Raw genomic sequence first — 22,793 nt, 5'->3', positions numbered from 1 at the left:
TAACTTATAATTTCATTTTAAGACCTTGATGTTTGACTTGGTAACGTCAAGCTATACTCTCCAAAATCATGAACGTAACTATTTCTTGTAGGTAGAATCTTGTGGCATTTGTAGTCCTAATCTTATTTAATTAAGATGATGCAAAATAAGTGAAATTATGAATCAGTAGCACTTTCTAAAAGCATCAAGACAAAGTATGGTATGCAATAGAAATTGCATGACTACCAGAATAATAATCTCACAATTGATTTTGTACACTACTAATGACAAAGCAGAGCTCAGGCCTTTCAAACAAATCTACACTGAGAAACATAGGTAAGCAGACATCCTTTTTCAGAACTTCATTTTTGTGATTGGTTTTATACAGGCTGTAGTATTGTAGCAAGCAGAGAAATAATTATGTGCATCACTGGTGTCATGTGATTTAACCAGTAAAAAAAAAAAGAGTTTATAGAAAGCCCTTTAGAGGAGATGAGAAAAAGAGAGAATTACTGTGAGTAAGAAATTCTGTGTGCCTTAATTCATAAAAATAACAGCACATTTTGGGAAAGGTGTGGTAGGCAAGCTAAAGCTGCCATTGACAAGCATCTGTATTAAAAAATACATTCTTACAGCATGTAACCTGACTGGGGGTTATTTTGAGGAGGGCATAGTGCTCCTTCACCAGTGTCTTGAGTAAAACTAGCACATTCTTCAACCTCTTATAAATGACTCAGATTTTTATATTTTTTTTTTCTGGACACTTTCTAAATATTATATTTAGAAAATATTCTGCCAATATATGTTTTTGGTAATTTATTTGCGTGGAAACAGAATAATAAATCCTTAAGAATTACAACAGGTGCTTTACAGAAATCATACTATTTTACCGGCATCACAATCCTTTTTGCAGAAACTAATTGTGTCACCAAAACCAACACTCCTGGTGCAGCTAATACAGTGATGGTCACATATATTGCCATATAGCAATTTTAGCAGAAGATTTGATGTCTTCTATCCAAATACAGAAGGTGCAGAAATACATGTGTGGTCTGTTCCAGATCCAGCATGCCAGTGCATAAGGCAGACAGATCCAGAACTTGTAATTCCTTATCCAAAGTACTCAGAGCCAAAGCAAGCATAACCCAACTGGGTTGTTGCCTTCCTTTTTGCAATCCCTCGATTTCAGATTCCAGTTGCTATAGGGACATCCATCTTTCATTTCTATGTGGACAGTCACAGATACTCTAGACTTTTTGGCAGATCTCATGAATCTGACTCTCAAGATGTGCACTTAAGAGAAAACTTAATTTTAATTTTACAACAAAGATCTAAAATAATGTTCATGGTTCTATAGGATAATTTGAATATGCAAACTGAGTAAACCAAAAAGTCCCAAATGTCTGGAGGCAACTTTTATTTTTATTTTTATTGTTCAAATTTTATAACAAACTCATGACATTTGGGGCCAACTTTCTCATTTCTGAACAGACAGGTTTTGCAATGTTAGGACTGTCATTGACAAAATGAAGCAATCCTCACACAAGGTATAGTATGGATAGCCTTTTGACCAGACGGAGATCTGGGGATTTCCACGGCAGGGGAATCCCTAAACTGCACAGCACTGAACATACACTGCCCTTTCCCAGAACATGCTAGACAGAGGAGCTGGTTGGGGTGTGCTGCTAGTAAGACAGCCTGCACACCAGGGTGCGTGGAGCAACACATGAACTCCTGTGAATGGCACAAAAAGAGCTAGAAGGAGCATCTTCTTCAGTCTGGTCAAGATAACAGCGGCACAATGGCAAATTATGTACAGATTGCTGCAGCCAGTAGAAAAAGCAAAAGCACTCCTTAACACCTCTTGCAAATTTTATACCATGGCAGTTCAATTCCCTGTGTTGTCTGTGATTCTGAACTGCAGAAGTCCAGGGTTCAGTTCTTGCTTCAGTTTTTGTGGGGCAGAAACAAGCAGCTGGCCTCAAAAGTCTCATTTATATGAAGGTGAAGCGGGGCTTATTCAAAACTCAGGACAATAATTTAAAAAAACTTCACAAAATACGTAACTGGCTTGTGGTGTTTCCTACCACAGAATATTATTAAGCTCATTAAAACTGCATCTTTAAAATAACTTTTATGAGTAGGAAAAACCTGAACCTTTAAGGATATATCTTAGGATGAGAACTTCAGTGTGGAAGACTCTGTGTCATCGTTGCGTGCGGTGTCCTCAGAAGCATCTCATAGTGGTAACTACTGGGCGCTACCTTCATGCCAACATCAAAGGACTTCAGTCTGATCTAGTATTGCACAGTTAATACATTTCTGTTCTGTATTTCAGTTCTCACAAGGCTAAAGCAAATTCTCTTCAGATACATTTTACTGGACAGCCCAGTTGCTTCACCAAAATCCATTTTTATAACATACTGTCAATAATTTCCTGTTAATCTCTCAAAAACATTAAAAGGTCTCTTCCTTCAGTGAAACTCATGCCATTCAGTATCTATCTGTAGTTGATGCCCTTCAGAAAATAGGCAAGCTGAGGAAGTGAGAGACTATTCTAAGCAATTGAATTTCTCTTAAAGAGCAATAGTACTCTCCACAGTACCTCTTGTGAAATCTAACTCCAAATGAATTTATGCATTGAAATGAAGATCAGATCAGTGAAAGAAAAGCTTCAAATTGCACAGACCAAAGGAAAACAAAGTTGCAAATCAGACAAAAAATACTAGTTTCAATACTATTCTATATCTTTAAATAAATTAACAATTAACCAAGTAATCGTCCTCAGAATTTATTTTCCTTAATTTTCAAATGCATGTATTTATTTTAGCTTACCTATGTTTGCTGTTTTCATAAGGAATTAGAATCCTTCAGTTATAAATATTTGGACAAAAACCCCACTACTTTTCAATAATCTATCAAGAAACATTTCCTAATTTTGAATGACAGGGAAACACAATTCATAAAAATGGTACTTCTACTGCACTATGTATAATTATATGATACAATATTTTCAGCAATATTATATAATGACAATTTGAAATCTTTGTATTCCATATTAGCCAGTTTAGGGATTTTAACCCTAAATCCCCTCTATTATTTCACAAAGCTCCTAAAATCTCATCATCTGAATTTAGGATTCAAAAGCTATTCAAAATTTGAGATATAGATTTCTATAATGGTTGGCCAGAGAGGATCCTTTTAATTTTTGCAGCATGAATTGGAAGACCAAGCACCAGCCAGAGTCATATTCTGTCAAGACAGAGAAAAACATTCCCTGAATTCTTAATTTTCCAGGAACCTCAGGAAAAGCTAAGAAGGAAGAATAACTATCATTAGCAATATCAATCAAGGAGTGTCTGACCTGGACAGCTAAAAGGTCTAGAATCTCTAAAAATTGCTCTCCTTTTATTATTCTAAGACTTTTCTGTAACAAATCTTCAGGCACACCCAGGATCTTTCAAAAATCATATGAGAAAGCAGATGGCTATAAAAATTCAAAGACTAAAATCTGCTTTACCTTCAGTTGTTTTTTTTTTTTAAAAGTAGAATATTATCCTGCAGATGTTAATAATTGTCTGGGGTGGGAGTCAGGGAACGGGGAGACTGGCTTCTAAGTAAACAATGCAAAAAAAGACAAAGAGGTCCCTGCTGATGTAAAACAATAAAAGCAGTTTTCTCAGCAGTGTCAGCTTAGCAAGCCTGAGGGTCTGTATTTTAAACCCCAGTGGCCTGACGTCACTCACCCTGATGGTGTGTGTGAAGGAAGCCATCTCTCTGCAATGACCGACCTGAAAAGTGTTTTCAAAGCCCAGTGGGCTAATGTCACTCACACCGATGGTGGATGGTGGGATCTCTCAGGGTGGCAGCCTGGGGGAAGTGAGCTGCAACACCAGCAGCAGACTATCACTCACTCTGATGGCAGGGGGTCAGCTGGGATTCTTTGGTGGCCTCCCGGGCAATAGTTAAAAAGAAGATTTTGGTTCACATGTCAATGTCTAGCTTGAAAGCAGGGAGTATAAAAAGTGATTTTTTTTTTTTTTTTTTGTAATTGTGGTTCACCAGTGGCAGCAGTGCGGCCAGGAAGGGGAGTTTCCTTGCAAGGCCGTTTGATTGCATGTGAAGCTTACAATGGGGCTGGCTCTGCCTGGTTTTAATTTTTTTCTCCTGCATAAGCTGAGATGTTTTATTCCCCCATACCAAAGGGGGGTGTGTGTGGAGGGTGGGAATTAAATCCAGACAGCTCCAACTGCACTTTAAATTTCATATGCAATCAACCAGACTTGGAGAACATTGTCAGCTTCCTTACCAACCTGGCTGCCATAAAATCCCCAAACATCATGTTCTTATAGTTATTCATCTTTTCATGCAGAAACTGGCATACAGGACAAATTCTCTCACTAAATTTACCTTGACACCTGAAGCATAGTAAGGTTTGCAAAGGACTATATAAGACGGGTAGTCTTCATCCCACTGCAAATACTCAAAAAACCTACAAACATAACTGCAGCTGATATTTCATCAGTAAAAAATTATTTTAAAGAGGATGGAGATAAAAGAGCCACTACTTACAGAGTAAGATTTTACAAAGATAAAATTTTCAAACTAGAAATTAATATTTTAAAAACTAAGTTCCAGTCCCATAAAAGTTAATTAATGTGAGTTCCTTAGCGTATATTAAGCTGTCATGCTTAGATGTCTGGAGGATCAGAATCTGCAAGTTATCCAACACTGAAATCATAGCTTCTGTATGTAAAAGCAATACAACCTCAAACAAAATGGATCTGGGAATACACACAGCTATACTCTGCATAACCAGTTTGCTTGCTTGTTTTACCCTTTCTCTACCAGTTTTTTGCTGCAATAGACTGTCAAGATCATTGAGACTGATGCTATTGTTTCCTGCATAATTCCTCTACACCACCCAGAAGAAAACAAACTAACTCAAAGCAACAATACATTAAGGAATAGCTCTAGAATTCTGCTTGTCACTGCTGACTCTGGTTTATTTGAGACTATGAAATTATTTGTACCAGAAATGATTCGTCTGGGCATGGAGTAAAGCTGTGCAGCCTCAATCTTGCAGGGAAAAAGTAAAAGGTTAAATTTTCCTCTCCAATTCTCACAATGTGTGCAGCTCACATGTGAAGAGAAAATACGACTCTCACTCTGCATAGTTAAGCTAACAAGATTTCTCATAGAGTGAGACAATAGGAACTATGAGCATACTGTACAGCACAATAAGTGCTGGCACATGAACTGTTTCAGTCTTGAGGGACAGTGTTTCACAGTTTATCAGTGACAGAAGACCAGCTTGCAGCCAGAATTATGAATGAAAAGTTTAAGCCTTCGTGAAAGTATGGACTTAGAACGATACTTTTGCAGTGACCTCAAAAATGGATGCGTTCACTTATTTTGGGGAATAAGTCATTTAACACTTCATTTTCTACGACTGTTACACACACAAATTCATAAGTTTAACCTAAGACTTGATGATTTTGAAAGGTGTTGTATTATACTATTATAGGTCTACTTCTAAACCGATGAAATAGTGGGAGACAGAAAAATTCCTATCTCTGCCTTTCTCAGGCACCAGACTGCAAGGGACTGTTGGCGCATATTAATTTCACGGTAAACTGTGTACTTGGAATTGCCACACGTGCTGTCTCTGGAGAGCTACAGTTATTTGTCTTGAAATAGTCTCTCATGTTTGTGAATACTATACAGTAATACTTCAGCAACAAATGCTATGGTTACATTTATATTAGTAAATAGAGTCCAAGGACCCTTTTGTACCCCTGATGCAGCTTAGCTTATATGGCACAGGTCACATGCATGGAGCTAAAGTCTTTCCTCTCTTCTCCCCTGCTCCAAAAAAACAATGCAAACCCCAGAATAGCCTCATCTATGCGGTTTATTAGGAGCAGTCTCAGGCCTACGCTAGTTCCCAGACTCTGCTCAGGCACTGGGATGGTGCTAATGGGCCAGGGCCAAAATGGTTCCAGGGACTGCACTAGCAATTAGCAGTACACTCACTTGTGCACATGCTCAAGCCCATCAGTCGCTGTGATCTAGCACAGGATGCTCCCTGTCTCTGCAGCTGTCAAAGGCAGCTCCTGAATTTGGCACCCTCCTTTGACAGATTCAGTTAATAAGGTGGCAGCTCCAAACTCCAGCTGCCATGTGCTGCTTCTGTCCTTTTCCCACCCACAGTGGCATGGCTCAAAGAACTGAGCCACATGAAGCACAGTAACCTTTGGGTGCTGCCCAAACCAGTGGTTCCATCTCTGACAGTGAAAGAAGACACCAGATACAAAGCTGGATCTACCTTGATGTTCTTCAGTTGAGCTATGACTATCTGCTAGCATTGATGCAAAGTAGACAAACTCAAAAATCTTGCCTCAGTTTACAATGGAGCCCTCAAAGGCAACTGGTCTCACCAAACCGCTGACGCCTTTGAACAACTATAAAATGTTCCTCTGCTTCCAGAAAAGACAAAATATTTCTCTTAGCTGAAGTACCACAAAGGGACAAGTTTAGATTTGCTGAAGTAAATCTGAGCTGGTATGAATACCTCCTCTAACCTATGAACACTCACACATTAGAAAAAGATGTTGGGAGAGAAAAAAATTAATTAATTTCCTGAAACACAGATATTCTTACTAGGTCTATCTGCATGTGACTGAAGGTTCAGTGTGAGAGAAAATGTGCAGGCTGATAACTGATACAGTTAAAAAACCCTAACAAACCAAACACATAAAACTTTGGTGAACACAGTTTTTCAAGTCTTTCTCTCAAAATCCTTGGAAAAAAATTGGTAAATTCAAAAGTTTGGGATATTTTCCCACCTGCTTTTAACAAAGGATATCACCTCTCCATATAACCCATTACAATTCATCACTGCTACAAAATTACTACTCCTGTCTGTTCTACTACATCTGACTTTGAGCATATTCATTAATGATTGAAAGGTTAATTTAAAACACTCCTATCTGTAAAAGCACCAGATTTGTAAACCACTGTCCTTACTGTATCTCTGTATTATGTTGCCCAGAAAGATTTTTCACTTTTTTTTTCTGCAGTGTTGTTGCTGTTTTGAAAGGGAAAACCAGTATACAATTTTGTTTCCCCACAATTCAGAAATATTTGATGGGAAGAAAGCATAGAAACGTAACTATTTGAAAGTGGAAATTTCTAATAGGATGATTTACAATAGATAGTATTTTGCAACCTTTGATTAATATGAAGACTATGAAATAATGGCTTTAGGTCTGCCATTTAATTAGGATTATACAACACAAGGGCGTTGCTTGTTCTCATCAAAAATTAATTTCTTGAAAGTTTGTTTAACTTTCCATTAAAATTATTCTTCTTCCACCTTCCTTTATTTGGGGCAGGAAAATGCTAAATTTACTTGTTTGTGCAGAATTTTGGTATCTGACCCTGTCAAACTGTGCTGTCAAAATTGAGAACAAGGCTGGCTTCTTCTGGAGAAGAAGAGAAGCAGAGAGAGTTAGTTAAATCCAACATCTCCTCCCGTAGGAATTTCATCACTTTTTTGTTTAACAAACTTCTAAGTATTTTTTCAGTTTTTCAGTAAAATTTAAGCTGAAAGCTTAGCTAAGCTTTTTTCAAAATGTCAACAGATTTTTAGTATAATCAGAATAATTTTAAGAATACCACCTTTTTTTCCTCCCAGAGCCAAAATCTGTTCAGTCTTTTACAATATTATAGATTATACTATAACACTGTGCTTTTGCACCACACATTTTTGGAAACTTTATGCCATTTGAGGTTTTGGCACCGAACACAATCATATTTGACTCTTGATTTATAGCCGTCTGTCTTCTTTAAACAAGAACACAGCACTATAATGCTCCCAGGGCATAAGTACTGTTATTTACTCCCCTTTTACAGCTGATGTATTACAAATAAGTCTCCAAGAGAACAGGGGTTGTGCCAGTCGTCCTTGGTTGAATAGAGGAAATACAGCTGGAATTGGATTAAAAATAAGACAGAACTCCTGAAAGTACCACAGTATGTTACAGGCTTGCTTATCTTAATGACCCATGAACGCAGAACCATTTTAGATGGTGAAACGAAGCAGCATGTTAAAAAACAAGTGCAAGAAAGTAAGTCAGATCTTCCATGTCTTTGTACAGAGTGCACCATTTTGCCTGTGAAGCGTTACCGGGATCTTTCCGGGGCCAAAAATACCCGTGCCGCAGCTTCTGTGCCCAGGCAGGAGGGGCTCCAGGCTCTGGGGACACCAGGGCTCCCTGCCCTGCCCCAGGCACGCAGAGCCGCCAGCCCCGCCACTCTGCCCGGGGGCCGAAGGGCCGTAGGGCCCGTGCCAGCCTCCCGGGGCTCGTCCCCCGCCACCGAGAAGGCGGCCTCATGCCCAAAGCGGCCAGAAAGCGCTGCCGGGCCGGAGGTGCCGCCGGGAAAGGGGCGCCGGTGGCCGAGGGCATGCAGGGCCCCAGGCCTAACCTTGCAGTGGGGTGGCTGGCAATGGGATGCCCGCAGCCGCCCACCCTCGCCGGCCCCTTTCCCAGCACTGTCTGCACTGCACCTTACCCCCTCCCGCCGGCCCCTCCCGCTCCCTCTTTCCGCCCTCGCCTTCGCGTTTCCTGCCTGGGCGGAGGAGGTTTGGCCCTGCGACGCCGCCGTCTCCCAGCGGCTGCAGCGAGCGTCATGGCGGCGGCTTTCTCAATGTCAGCGGCTCTGAAGCACCTTGTTGCGAGGAGCGGGGTCGCCGTGGCCCGCCTGTCGCCGGCCAGGTAACGGGCACTGCGGGTGCTCCGCCGGCGGCCCGGCCAGCGCCGCTGCAGCCAGGGGCCTGCCGGCGGCCGGTCGCGGGGGCGGCCCGCGCTCCCGGAGTCTGACCCGGGCCTACGGCTTTGCCGTGGCCGCCTCGGGCGCCAGGCCGGGGGGGCCGCGCAGGGCCCCGCCGCGAGTGGGGGGCGGCCGGGCTGCCAGTGGGCGTCCGGCCGAGGCCCTCCTCCGGGGCTGTGCGTGCCTGCCCGTGCCTGCCTTTGCCGTCTTCCTCGCTGCGAGCGCCCGGCCGGTGTCCTTGCGGCGCCCGGAGCCAGAGCTGATGCAAACGGCGGGGGGGTCCCGGCGCGGCGGGCAGCGTTCACCTGGCTGCCAAGGATCCGGAGAGCGTGGTGGTTCCTGCTATCGCCAGCACGGTCCCCAGAGATCTTCACCCCTTTCCCCTGTTCTGAACCCTGTAGTTTTTCTGTCCCCTTCCCGAAATCTGTTGGGTTTTTTTCAGGAGGGACGTAGCAACTCTTTTGTTGATTCATCAAAATAATGCTGGAAATCGTTTTATAATTTTTGGTGGGACTTTGTTTCATTAGTGCAGAGACCAGTACTGAAAGACCAGTACATGAGCCGACCTCAAGCTGAAGAGGTGGGCGTGTGTTTACTTCTGTGCATGTCACAGGACTTAGGTTTCTGTAAGAGTCCCTTCTGTTCAGGAGGAAAAATACAGTTCAGTGCCATTAACTGTGATTTGGAGGGTTTGCTTTTCCATGCGACTTAGATCTTTATGTATAAGCATACACAGTAATTTTTTAAAATCTGTGGGGTATTTATATATATATATTTTAAAATATAAAAATATAAAAACACACAGAGAAAGCTATGTATACACAAATACGGAGAGAAAGAAGAAATATGGCCATACTGTTTTTCCCCACTTTTTATGTTCTGACTGTCCCATTGGTTACTGCTGCTTGCTCCTTCTTAAGGTAACATGTTTTATAGTGCTGAAGGTAATTCTTGGTCTCATAAAAATGCTTTGGAATCTGTGAATATAAATTCAGGAGTTCCTTTATGCTAATGCAGAAACCTACTGTTCATGTTTGACTACTTGTTTCTGCCCTTCTTTTAGTCCTCTGTGGTGTTGACACAACTGTTGCCTGTGCCATGTGGTATCTCAGATCAGTCACCTGATTCCGGTTAAATATAACTTTGTTTGTTTGTTTTAAAGTTTTTCCTCTCTACCTTTTAAGCAGTTATTCCAGAACAAACAGTAGGGTGTAGCAGGGTTGGAAATTAACAGCATGGAAATGTGAGGTAGGGGCTCTTAAGTTGGCATTTCTTCCAGGAAATTTATTCTTTGAAATAGTGCCACAGAGGGAGACTGAAGAATTAAGTGTCCCTTAATTTTTTTTTTAATATGAGGGATATTGAAGGTAGTTGCCTGAGGGGCGCTGCAACTTAAGCTTCACATTCTGTAAGAGAGTGGCCTGATGCAGGTTTCTTGGAGAAGAGGGAGGGAAGAGCACTGTGAGTCTCTTTAAAAGTTTTGCACATCTTTGCTATCATTGCATGTTGGAAGAGCAGGAATAAAATTTTTCTTGGAACAGATTTTCAGAGATTTTCAGAGTAAGATAGTTTTGGCAATATGGAGGAATGGTTGAGGCTGTCCTTCAATACATAATTTTAGTAAAGTAATTAATTATCTTCTTCATGAAGTAGGCACTGAAACTTAGATCTTTCCTCTCTTGTCAGTTACTGTTTTATGCAAAAAGTGTTAAGTAGCCTGTGCAGTCTCCGTACTTGGGAGGGAGAATCAAGATGCATAATTAAGAAAAATTCAGGGCTCTAAATTTTGAATTCAGCATGTCTTCCTGCAGTTCATAGACAGGTAATAAAATCAGATAGATGCGCATGGGAGAAAGTGTATCTTTTGCTTCTGTACTTTCCATTGCTTCTTGAAAGCAGCTGTTTGGTTTGTTTTCCTTTTGTGGATACTTTTCTTGCATACCATATAATCCTGCCTTTGTGTTTTACCAGAAAGATAGATGACTCTAGTATAAATTTCAGTGAACAGGTAGATGCCTTAAAGCTTGGCAGTATACCCGTCCCATTTCTAGCTTTTGTATCTTGCATCTAATTTTCTAAAAAGGGGGTAAAGGAACTTCCCTGCCTCACGGAATTTTGAATGGTCTTCTAATACAAACTCTTTAAGCTTATTTTCCAGTTATAATGATCAGCAGCTATCCAAAAGCCTACTTCTTTGAGAAGCCAGTGGTTTGCGGCATGTCTTGCAATTGGGTATAGTGTTTCCTTTCAGAAAAGCATTTTGACAGATACAGTTTGGTACAAGCAGCTGCTTTGTTACAATAAATTCAGACTGTATTTAAAGTTTTCCGAGTAATCTGTGTTTTTGTCAACCTACAGAAAGAATATACTAGTATGCTAGATGTCTGTCTTAAAGTAAATATCAGTGTTAGAATCACTAGCAATAGAAGGCAGCGCTGTTCTTAGGAGATGACTGGAGAAGATACTGGAATTGGCAACTGTGACGGCATATGAATGATTCTTCTGTCACTTCAGCAATGTGCTTTTGTTTACACAGATTCAGGGTGAGGTTTGGTCAAGTTTGGTACAACTTGGTTAAATTACAGTTTCATGTTATTTACCTAAATTAGGTTATGAGGGTAACATAGCTTATTGTTTCAGCACTGTAGGATTAAAGTTTTTAAAGGATTAAATGATTCAAGCAGTGTTTTTTGCGTTTATTTTCCATATGAAACTTCTGATAGTTCTCCAGTTTTCAAAATTTCAATTACAGAATAGTATAACTGCCTCTGATTTTGAAAACAATTCCCAAGATCACTTTCTGGTAGTCACAAGAGAGATGCTGTACTCATTTCCATGAGTTGTATTTGTTTCTTACAGATATGACACCCTCTAATGTTTAAGCACATCAAAATATGCATGTCCAAGCTGCTTGATAATTTGGAAATAGTTACTGGTAACACAATAAGGAAATAAGCATTTAGTCCGGAAAGTTAGAACTGGCAGCGACATTCCTTATATCTTTATGAAGTTCTGTGTGCCTAGTTTAAATCACTGAAGCAGTGGTTACTGAATCCATCATGATTCTGTCTAGTGGTGAGCCTAGTAGACCATCAGCAGATGGTTTGAGCTGATCCAGAAAGCGGAAGTGCCTCCTTTTCTTGGATCAGTTTTGAAGCTTTTGTGCTCTAAGGTCTGTCAAGGCTTCAGGAGCCTGAAGTTACGTTGAATGTGCCCTTTTGAATTTGACCTCTTTAGGATGAAAGTTGTACCACCTTTGTCTGTCTTACCTAATTACTTCAGTTTTTACCTCTTATCTGCAGCCACAGTTTGATTTGGTATAATGTAAGTAATACGGTTATATTTCTTTAAGTCTCATGTGAATTGGATGAAAGCATAGGAGGGACTTTTAAGTGTCGTTCATTGTCTTGGGAAAGATTGCAGTGTCTCCTTGCATTAGAAAATGTGGGTACATGGAGCTGGGAAGAGACTTAAGATGAATCTGTAATGAGCTGGGAATCAGCTGTTTGTTCCAAAACCACTTAGTGTTTCAGAGTCCCTTTATTTCACAAAGTATTGCAGTCAGGGTACAAAGGTACCAATTTCTGTTGCAGAAGGGAGATGTAATACCTGGCCACATAGTCCCTACATACCATGATAATGGCTTGTTCTTCTCGCTTCTCAGTGATAGATGATAATTCTTCAAAATGTATTACCTTCCTCTTGTAACTGTTGTAAGAACTCTGAGCATGACAGGAAGTGTTTTGCTGCTTCATCATAAATGGAAACATGACGTTATGAAAGCAAAAAGTTACAGGCATTTGTGTAGTAGAAAGCCTGTTATTAATTCATGCTATATGCTCAAGAGAATGAAGAAACCTGGGATGTCATTTAAATCTTGCTCTTCAGTTATGTTCTACATAAGCAAGCGTGCCCCTCAGTAAAAAGAGGGGGAAACCATTTTTGTGGGAAAGGAAAAGACTTACAGAAGATACCTGTTTCATTTTCTGTCTTGCTTTTTCATGAATAACAGAAAAAATGTTTATTAACTTTTCAAAAAAAGGTGTTTTTTTCCCCTCAAGATAATGGGCTTATTGTTTTATTATTTGTTTTGTTGAGGGTTTTTTTCTTTCTTCAGAATAGTGTTGACTTTTTTGTAGCACATTCATACTAAGCCATATGTTAAAGTATGGCTTAGTAGACTTCCCAGATCTGGGTAGACCAAAGTGCTACACAAAGACGCACAGAGATGCATCTGGTTAATAGAAGCACTATTTAGCTGGTGTTAGTGCTAGCCAGTGTGACAATTTTGTAAAGTTTGGAGTAAGTAGTGTGTTGCAGCAGTTACATCACTTACTATTTCATCCAGCTGTAATGCATATCTTCTACTTCCTCTCATACACTGTGCAGGATAATGTATGTGTGGTGGTGCCAGGTTCAGATGCATCAGAAGCTTTGGTTTTCGTTATTTAAAGAAAAACAGTTCTGCAGCACTTCATCAAAATTAATTCCAATAGCTAACTGCATCTGCAAACAGTACCTGTAGTAAAATTTCAAGATAAGACCAGGATAAAAAGTTTTTTGAGGTCTTGCCCTTGCTGTATAACTTGTATTTATACGTAGTTTCACTTTGGTTATTCGTAGGGGAAAAAGACCTGTTAAAACATACATTTAACTTGAATTTTACAATTTTATCTTGAATATTGATTTTGTTTTTAATGCATATCAGAGAAAGTACAGTGAATCAGACTACACAATAGTACAACTGAGAACTGAAATGTGGAATAAAGCTCCAGGGAGTTTTTTGGTTGCAAGATTGTGGTGATGTGAGGTTTGGAGCAGACTCAAGGTGAAAGATGTGGAGAGACAAATGGACGTGGCAAGGGGAGAGAAAGATGAAAAACTGCCATTTGTACACTTAAAGAGCACAAGTTTAAAAACAAGACTCGAGGCAGCAGTGAGTATTCGCTTGATCTTGCAGACAGCCTGAAGCAGTAGTTTCAGAGAAGTAGATGTTCTGTATATCTAAGTGTAGAATTTATTTAAAACCCATTCCCTTTGACTTTGTCCATGCAGTTCAAATAGTGATTGTGTGGATAAGAGAGGGTCTTGCAGCCAAATCTTGCATATTCACAGTGACTGAAAGCATCATCAGTGGTGATTTTTTAGTCACATGTCTTTTGATGATGATCTGGTGTCTGGCTCTTGTGAAGGAAGGCTGTCTTTCCCCATTAGTTTTGCATGCTTTGAGGGAGAGAGAGGAGAAGATTCCTGACAAGTAGAATGACTTTGAGCCCTTTTACAGTACTGTATATAGGATATCAAAGTTGCTAATCCATCACTACTTGCCTCGGTAGTGTAGGGTGTGATGGGACAACAACATACCAGTCATATTCATGGCTGATGTCTTGTCCATGGGTGCCTTTATTAGAAGGTCAGAGTGGCTCTGGTGAACCAGAATGGTGTTTCAGATTTCCACATTTGGCTTCTCTGGCATTATGGGAAGTAGGCTATAGGAGTGGTCCCACTTTCCTTTAAAATGGAAAGAGGAAGCTTTGGAAAGCCCCCATGGAGAAGTGGAGATGTTGGGTGTGATGAAACTTCAGAGCAGTAGGATGTTGCTATCGAAGTGAAGAATACCATCACAGATTGGAGAAATGAAAAAGTGAAAAAATTCCATGTATCATGTAGTTTAGCTTTCTTCTAATTCACAACTTCTAGTGAGCTAAGATCCAGATCATTCTTACTCTTAAAGTTGTATGGAACGCCCATAATGTGCCTTAACATTCAGGTACTTTCAGTATTGGTCTAGGTGAGGAAGAGGTAGAAATATGTAAGAGGGGCAGAAGGGGGAGATAGGGTAGGAGAACCAGAGTTTGAGCATGGGGGCAAGGGAGAGAGGTGTTGTTCTGGAAATGGCTGTTTTTCTAAAGTGGTTGTGGAGAAGTAAGCAGAGCAGGCATTATGACTGCAAAATGTTCCTGATGAGGCTTCTTAAATTGCTGTTCCTTATTGGACATATGCTACGGAGTTACATATTTTAATACATTTCGTTCCTTCACTTTCAGAATTAGAAACCCAAAGGGGAAGCAATGACAGTCTTTTCAGCAATAGAGACAAACAGACAAACGTTTAAGCTGTTTCTGTCTTGAAAGATAACTAGTAAATAAGTGACGTGCTTGCTTCTGCATTAGAACAGCTGAAAGCTCTTCTTACCAGCTCTGTGCAACTAGTCATTGTGGGCTCAGAACTACAGGTCACTTTACCTAAAGTTTGGTGCAGCATTAAAAAAAGGATTATTGCATGTTAGAATAACTTTTCCTATAAATCTACTGGTCTGAGAACCTAATAATCTTCTCTCTACTTTGAAGATCAGAAGAAGAACGGAGATATGAATAAAACTCCAAATCCCCACCAAAAGAGAAAAAAAACCCCAAACACAAAAGCCTTGGAGGGTAGAGATGAAGCTTGTTGGCACTAGTATCCCAAAGTAGATGGACCTAATACTTTTCTTCAGGGACTAAACAATTTAAATTAGCTTCTGACACTGTGTTTGAAAATGACGCTCACTTGGTTTTCAAAACAAAACCCAAAACTTTTTTAATGGAAATTCATGTTGTTATTTCCTAATACCAAATATCTGGTATCTTGAAGTTTAGCAGAAATGTATCTTAAAGCACCTTTTTGTTTTTTCAAATGAATAAATTGAAAGAAAGATTATGAAATGCCGTATGAATACATGGAGAAGGCAAATCTGAATGCCAGCTGTCAATAGATAGAATTTCAAATCTGTGTTAACAAAATAATAAAATTTGCCTTAGTGGTGGTAGCTTAATATATACTATTTAGCAGATTTAACTCATACTGGGAAAATAATATATTTTGGGTTATAAAAATGACCTTGATGTTGCTTTAATGTAGGTTTGAGCATTACAGCTCAGTTAACCATGTTATTCCATTACACATATGAACTTGATGCAATATTTTTATATGGTTGGAAAAGCCCAGGAGAAAGTTGGAATGGGTTGTATTTCTGACTGATGGGAACGGTCGCTTTCAAAGCTGTTCTGCACAAAAGCAGGCACAATCAAAATGCACGAGTGAGATTCAGAAGTTGTTAAATTCCAAAGCCCAAAGTAACTTGCAAATTTTATACCATCTGCCTCAGTACAGTGCTGCTTTGGCCTTTCACTCACAGCTAGACACAAGCAAAACAGTATCCAATACCTCTGGTTTTGGCAGGAGATAAATGCAAATAAAATCAACAGTAGGAAATTAAACTATTGTATAGCTCTTGGTGTATTAGACCAATGTGATAGGTCTTCTGTGGCACTGTGGGAGATCTTGCCTGTTTTTAAGTGCATATTGATGAATATTGAGGGTGGAAACACCAATTACAGTTAATATGGTTGATACTTTCAGCTTTTATCTGTATTCTCAATTTTGAATGTTGCTTTTGCTGACGTCTTTGTATAATATTCTATGGACAAATCATCTATTTAGTATAGTAATAATTTCTCATCATCACCAACCTTGTGACTGTTTCCGTCAGGTTGTTGTTTTAAAAGGAATCTGAGCTGTAAGCATGCTTGAAAACAGTGTTAGGCATAAGGTAAATTTCTAGAGATACAGGCAATATCGTAGTTCATAGTTACTATGATTTATGCAATTCTCTGTGATGTAGTAAAACAACTGTTCTTAAACTTGCACCTGTTTGGTTCTTTAAAAGTGGACCATGCCTGTTTGCCTTTTTTGTTTGTTTTGTTATCATAAGGCATGACATAAATTTTTTAGTATTTTAAGAAAAGCTAGAAATTAAACATACCCCACCCTTCCAGGCTGCTGTTGATTTTTCTGCTGTTGGCCAAATCATCTGCCATAGATAAAATTGTCTGTTACAAGAGACTGAAATGCTGAGAGGCTTATACAGTTAGCAGGCAAGCTTGAACCTCCTCACAAAGTTTAAAAAACCCTCAAGTTTTTAAAAAACTTTTTATACTCATAGTTTAAGTAAGTTTGTATAATTTATATATTTTATTTATGTACATGTTTTAATTCTCATGACAATGCAGTGGATTTTGGTAAGGTTTTTAAATTCTTTTGTAAGAATTTGATTCTGTGTGTTACAAAGTATACTTCCAAACTGTCTTTTAAGATCACATCTTTTATTGTTTCTAATAAAACTGTTAAGCTAGCAGGAGGCAGGCCAAAAACTTAACATTACCTTCTTTATAATGCATGTTTCTGTATTTCCTAAGAAATGAATGGTGTATGCATGTTTCTGTATTTCCTAAGAAATGAATGGTGTATTTCTGTCTGAGTTTCAAAGTGCAGTTGTTTCCTCCTGACAGTATAACAGTATGTATAGGTACTGTTTTGTTAACAAGCCACTTTCTAGTTGCAGGAATTTCTGTCTCTCTTAATATTCCCTTGACCTGTGACTGATGTTGAGGAAGTAAATTAGCTTCTGACTCAACTAGACAGACTGTAGGCAGCTCCAGAATGTGTGTGGGCAAACAATTCTTACAGCTGCTTATTCCTGGAGTGTTAACATGAAAGATTTCGTAAACAGCTTCTATTCATTATGTTTTAAATAACAGATTTGATGTATTTTATAGGAAATATTTGAAGACCTATCTTTTTTGACTGTATACTTTATATGTAAATACTTCTGATGTCATTTGCTGTCAGTCTACTAAAGTATTGTTGGTGATGCCATTTGTATTAAAGTCCAAGCCAGAATTTTGTTGCAGAGGATAACTGTTTAACTTTCCATCTTTTCTGTATTTTTCAGTAATTTTAAGTAGAGATTTTTCTGGATGTTGTATCTGATGTCAGTAATGTTCAGAAGTACTGTCTTTCATTATAAAACCAGAGATGTATTTTGTGGCTATTTAAAGACCCAAGAATAAACAAGACGCTTACTGCTTTCAGTAAACCCACTGTATTTTAAATGAAGGGAAAAAACAGCAGAGCTCTTCATGCAGTAGCTTTGACTTTTCTGTCATGTATTCAAGGAGTATTTGTATGTGCTGCTTAAGTTATTTGAAGTGAAATTCTGCAGCCGTGATGTTTTGCCATATGTCAGTGTTGATTGTGCCTACTGGAGAAAGAGACAAATAATCCAAATGTTGTTGTCTGAACTGGAATTCAAGAATAAGGTTTGCATTTGAAACACCAGTTTTGCCTTAAGGGTTTATTCCACTTTAGAAAAGAGTGAGCAATAGCAAGGCTAGGAGTCTCCTTTCAGGGAGCTAATAGCTGCTCAGATAGTAAGAATATGAAAAGAGACTAGAAAAAAGAAAGAGTAGTACCAGTGGAGGAGGAGAAGGTCAGCATATAAGGGAACACACAAATAGGGTAAACTGATGAGGTTATTTTTATTCCCCGGGTTGAGTTCTCCAAATATGCTTGTAAGGTGTGTTTATGTTAATAAACAGTGATAAATGGGGAAAAAATGAAGTAGGATAGTGATGGAACAGCAGGGCACTCAGGCTTTATTTTAAAGTGGATGTCATTTAAGTACCTTGGTAGTTTCATTACATTATTTTTCTAATGTACAATAATTTATCCTTCATCAGACTACAGATGCTGATACAGTACCCTCTAGAATAAAGGATTTCCCCCACCCACCCCCAAAACTAGTGCCTTGTAATTGTTAGTTGCACTTGCACGTAGAATAGCACTTAAAAGTTCTGATGTGGTAATATTTTAAGACTTGGAGACACTTGCATATGTTGCTTACATTGCAGCCAACCATTTGTTTTAAGCTAAAGACAGATGTGTATTGTAGAAGCTAATTAATCACACTGGTACTCACAACAAAAAACCTGTGTGTTTAGTATCTTTTTTAAAAAAGAGATAAGTTTTAGAATTGGTCATTATAGAGAGATTACATAAAAATTAAGTCCTGTGCATTTGTTTCAAAGTAATGAGGCTGAAAAACAAGTGTAAATATGTTGCATACACTGGAAACACTCCAATCTCCCTAGAATTTGATGTGGATTTAATGACTAGTGACGAGTCTGGAGCAGCAAAGGCTGGCTGCTCCTGAAGGTAAGTAAGGCAAGCTGGAAGCCAAGCCTGATCCCAGCAGGCACAGTGCCCTCATGACCAGTGCACAGTCTTAGAGCATCTGTACATGAGGACAGCTGGGTGCTGGTTATAGGGGTCCATCAACCGTCCCAGACACAGCAGTCATAAGTGAGGTCCAGGGTCTGTCTGAGGAGTCCTTTCAGGAGCAAAAGAGACATGTTTGGAGACAAGCTGCAACGTGTTTCTGAAGTCCATCCAGGCAACAGGGTCTGAACAGGACTGGAGTCATACTGCAGCTTGGGTGAGGGGTCTAGCCAGGCTGAGAGACAGGAGCCAGAGCCAGGGCTAGAGGCAGATACACTTAATGATGTCGCTTAGGCAAGGGTGGAAGATCCAGAGCTGAGCTTAAATGGAGCTCCAGGGCCACAGGCAGGGGGTGGTCATGGAGGCCCTGGATGAGGCTGGTCAGGGCCGTTAAGACCTGTTAGTGCCTGTAGGGTCCTGATGGCATGGTCTGACAGAGTTTGTGTTCAGACTGTTAATGTTAGCGCAGAAGCTGACTTGAAAAATCAGATTATATTCTTTCTTGTAAGATGCTATCTTCTCTGCATGTAACTCAGTAGGCAAAGATCTATTGAGATACCATGGGGGTTGTTCCACTCAGAGGTGTGTGAAAAGGAAGTTGGAAATATGCCAACAAAGGAATGATGTGGATAGGCAGAAGAATTAACAAATGGGCTGTGGTGTGATTAAGGTGTGTGATACAAAGGAGAGTAGCCAAGGTACCTGATAACTGTGGAACGGCAACAGTTCAAAAAGGAGTTGAGGACAAAAGCTTAATGTTGGGAAGGAAATTGAAGAGTAAAATGGCTGAGACAAGTGTTTAAAGGCCAGGTTGGGTGGGGCTCTGAGGAACCTGGACTAGTGGAAGGTGTCCCTGCCCATGGCAGGGGGATTGGGACTAGATGATCTTTGAGGTCCCTTCCAACCCAAACCATTCTGTGATTCTATGAAAGCTGACAAAGCAAAGGTGCCATAAAATCGTACACAGTAATATTAGCTATATTATCCCATTCTTATCTAGAACAGCTGCTGAGAGCATGCGGTTCTGGAAGTGACCGGCTTCTGTATGTTGCATTCCATTTGTGAGGGATTTGCCTGCCTCTTAAGTGGCTTTTACAAAGTACTACAAACACAAATCAATAGATTGGTCTTAAATACATTTTTTCATAGCTGCCCAACACCTGAGGCTTACTAGCCAAATAGCTTCATGGACTTTTTTTAACCATTATAAACCAAGATGTAGTTTTCCAGTATCACTTTATAGGATTGTTTTTTGTACCATGGTTTAGTTCAGTAGTTTAAGTTCAATTGTTTGAGGGCATTAAATATATGTAAGAAAGAAGTTGCCTTTGTTTATATGCCATGTTTTACAGACATTGCTATTACTTTAGGTAATTAGAATAAGTATTACTTAAGCCTACAACTGCAGTCAGATAGAAAGGCTAAATAAAGAGGAAAGGATGAGGCTGAAACACAGGACCATACTATGCCATAAACCAGTTTGCAAACACAGAGGAATCTTTACTAATTTTTTTTTGCTTAATGTTACATGATTCAAAGGCTCTTGTTCAAAATGCATAAACTTCCCTAAGACAGAGGTGGGTAGTGGAACATTAGTTTCATTCCTCACAGTTTTGGAATTAAACCCTTTGACTTCTGTTGTTCTTACTATAAAGAGAGCACAGTTTATAGTTACTGTCTAGTTGTATGAATGCCTTAATGTGTGTGTGGGGGGAGAAGTTTGACATTTAGAAAGCACAATCAGAGCAAATATGTCACCTGTTTATTTTGTATTTACTCCCTACGTAACTTTTCCCTCTTCCTTTTTAACTTTATTAGGCTTTCTAACCAGATGCATAAAATTCAGTTGATAGTTGATATGGGCTTTGCAGCGTTTCTAGTATTTGCTTTTCAGCTGACGCGCCTGCAAGAGGTTTCCACTGGTTCACAAGGGAACCTGCTGTTCTCGGATTGTGATTTTGAGGCTGATTTCTAAGATTAGATCTTCTCGTTTGGAGAGTAGTGTGTCATGAAATTGCTGATCAGCAACTGTACAGGTGGCAGTAGTTCAGAATTCCTGTCACCTGGCAGCAGTTGGACATCTTATAAATTATGTATTCTACTGCTGTAAAAGTAGTACATCAGATCACCTTTTATTAAAAGTTTTATAATTTTTATGACAAAAGTATTTAAATAATTTTGGGTCATTTTATTCTTAGCATGCTAAGCCCCTTTCACCCGTTTTCAGTCTCTTTGCTGTAATCTGGGGGAGACCACTAGCATACTTTGAATCTCATGCATATGAGGGTCTAGAAGCACTGGTATGACTTTGTTCAGAAGTTTAGTTGCAGGTAAGTGACAGAGTTTGCATCCAAGCACATGCAGAAACAGTCTGCTGTCAGCCTGGGACTTGCAGAGAACTGTTTCAGTATGTGCAGCTTGAACCCAAGCTAGCTCTGTGCTTTTTGCCTGAACTGTTCCTCAGCTGAAGCTATTTTCATCGTGTATATGCTTGTGCCATGCATGTACCCACCTTATTAATGCTGCTACAAGGCACAATGCTAAAAAGCAGAGTGGAGACATTCATATAGCTCTGCGGGAGTAGGTTGAATGGGCCTGTGCTTACTGTATGGCTATTGCAGAGCCTTCTGAAGGGTTGTGCTTGCCTTTGTTGTGTGCGAAATGGTGTCAGCTCAATTAGCTAGCTGGAGAGCAGCTCAGAGGGGGCCTGTTTAAGTTGGGGGCAGTGCAGGCTTGGCACTAAGTCAGAGCTAATCTTCATCTTTGTTGACCATTAGAAAGCCGGTTGAATGCGGGAAACTGATGGTGGGCAAGTCAAGCTGTGTCTTAAGAGAGCTGACACTTGTCCTGGGACTTAACTGGGGTGCCGGGAGCAGCTATACTGCTCTGGTCCTGCAGTAGTTCTGGAAGGACTATGGCTATGTTTGCATAGTGCTGTGGTTCAGTTGATACCTTGGTTGTCTGCAGATACATCAATAACGTTTTCCTATCCATAAGATAATTGAAGTAGAACATAAAATAACTAAAATTTGATTCTTTTCTACTTAAATATTTACTACTTGAAGATATAACTCATTTAATGTTTCTAAAGGCAGTTGAACAGAAAATTTAGCTTTGAAGATGCACACTGAATTACAAGTCACAAGTCAAATGCTTAAAGTTATTTTCATGTTTCAGTACCTTTATATGACCATTGCTTCTTTTAATAATGCACATTTGCCTAACAAAAGCGCAATCAGTTCCTGCCCTGTTTTCCACATACCTGGAATATATATGTATACACATTTTGCATAGAAGCAGTGTTAATAAATTTCTGTTATCAATTTTGATCTTTTTTGCCACTTAATATAGAAATTTCAGTAGTTTAAATTAAATAAATAGGCATTCCTTTCATCCATTCAGAAATGTAATTTACTGTGTTTATAATTTAACATCATTTTGTAGGTGAAGGAAGAATTACGATGTGTCAATATTGCCTGAGAATGTAACTGTATATTCCTGCAGTTCACACTACAAAATAGAACTACATGGTCTCCACAGGCAGTATTTGGCATTATATTTCATAGTTTGTTTATGCTGGGATGTAATAGGAATAATAAATGTATCCTGGTAAAAATAAAATACCATTGACTCTGTTAGGTCTTTATCACTTTAATTACAACTGTGAATCTAATACCGAGGAACTATTATCCCACTCCACTTAGAGTTCATCTCTCACAAGTTCAACTTTACAAGCTGTCTTTATAAAACACATTATATGGGGGCTGCATTCCGTGATCTGTACTGTATTCAACATCATATAACAGGCAGTCATTAATGTCTGTATTTTACATGGCAGAACATTATACTGATTTGGTTTTAGTCTACTTAATTGCAGCGTG

At 39.4% G+C, this 22,793-nt stretch overlaps 1 protein-coding gene across 1 annotated transcript in view; it reads left to right on the top strand.

Annotated features, from left to right (window-relative positions):
* Positions 1-8,410: 8,410 nt before the first annotated feature.
* The window catches only part of NDUFS4 (NADH:ubiquinone oxidoreductase subunit S4), a 48,265-nt gene continuing 33,882 nt past the window's right edge, over positions 8,411-22,793 (top strand). Inside the window, exon 1 of the mRNA XM_056325179.1 lies at positions 8,411-8,759. Coding sequence (XP_056181154.1) covers positions 8,449-8,759 — 311 coding nt within the window. The 5' untranslated portion in view covers positions 8,411-8,448. The remainder of the gene's footprint in view (positions 8,760-22,793) is intronic.

This window comes from Falco biarmicus, chromosome Z, assembly GCF_023638135.1.
Source record: "Falco biarmicus isolate bFalBia1 chromosome Z, bFalBia1.pri, whole genome shotgun sequence".
Classification (NCBI taxonomy): domain Eukaryota; kingdom Metazoa; phylum Chordata; class Aves; order Falconiformes; family Falconidae; genus Falco; species Falco biarmicus.
The sequence above is the reverse complement of the archived record's forward strand: the minus strand, read 5'-3'. Positions and strand labels throughout refer to the sequence as shown.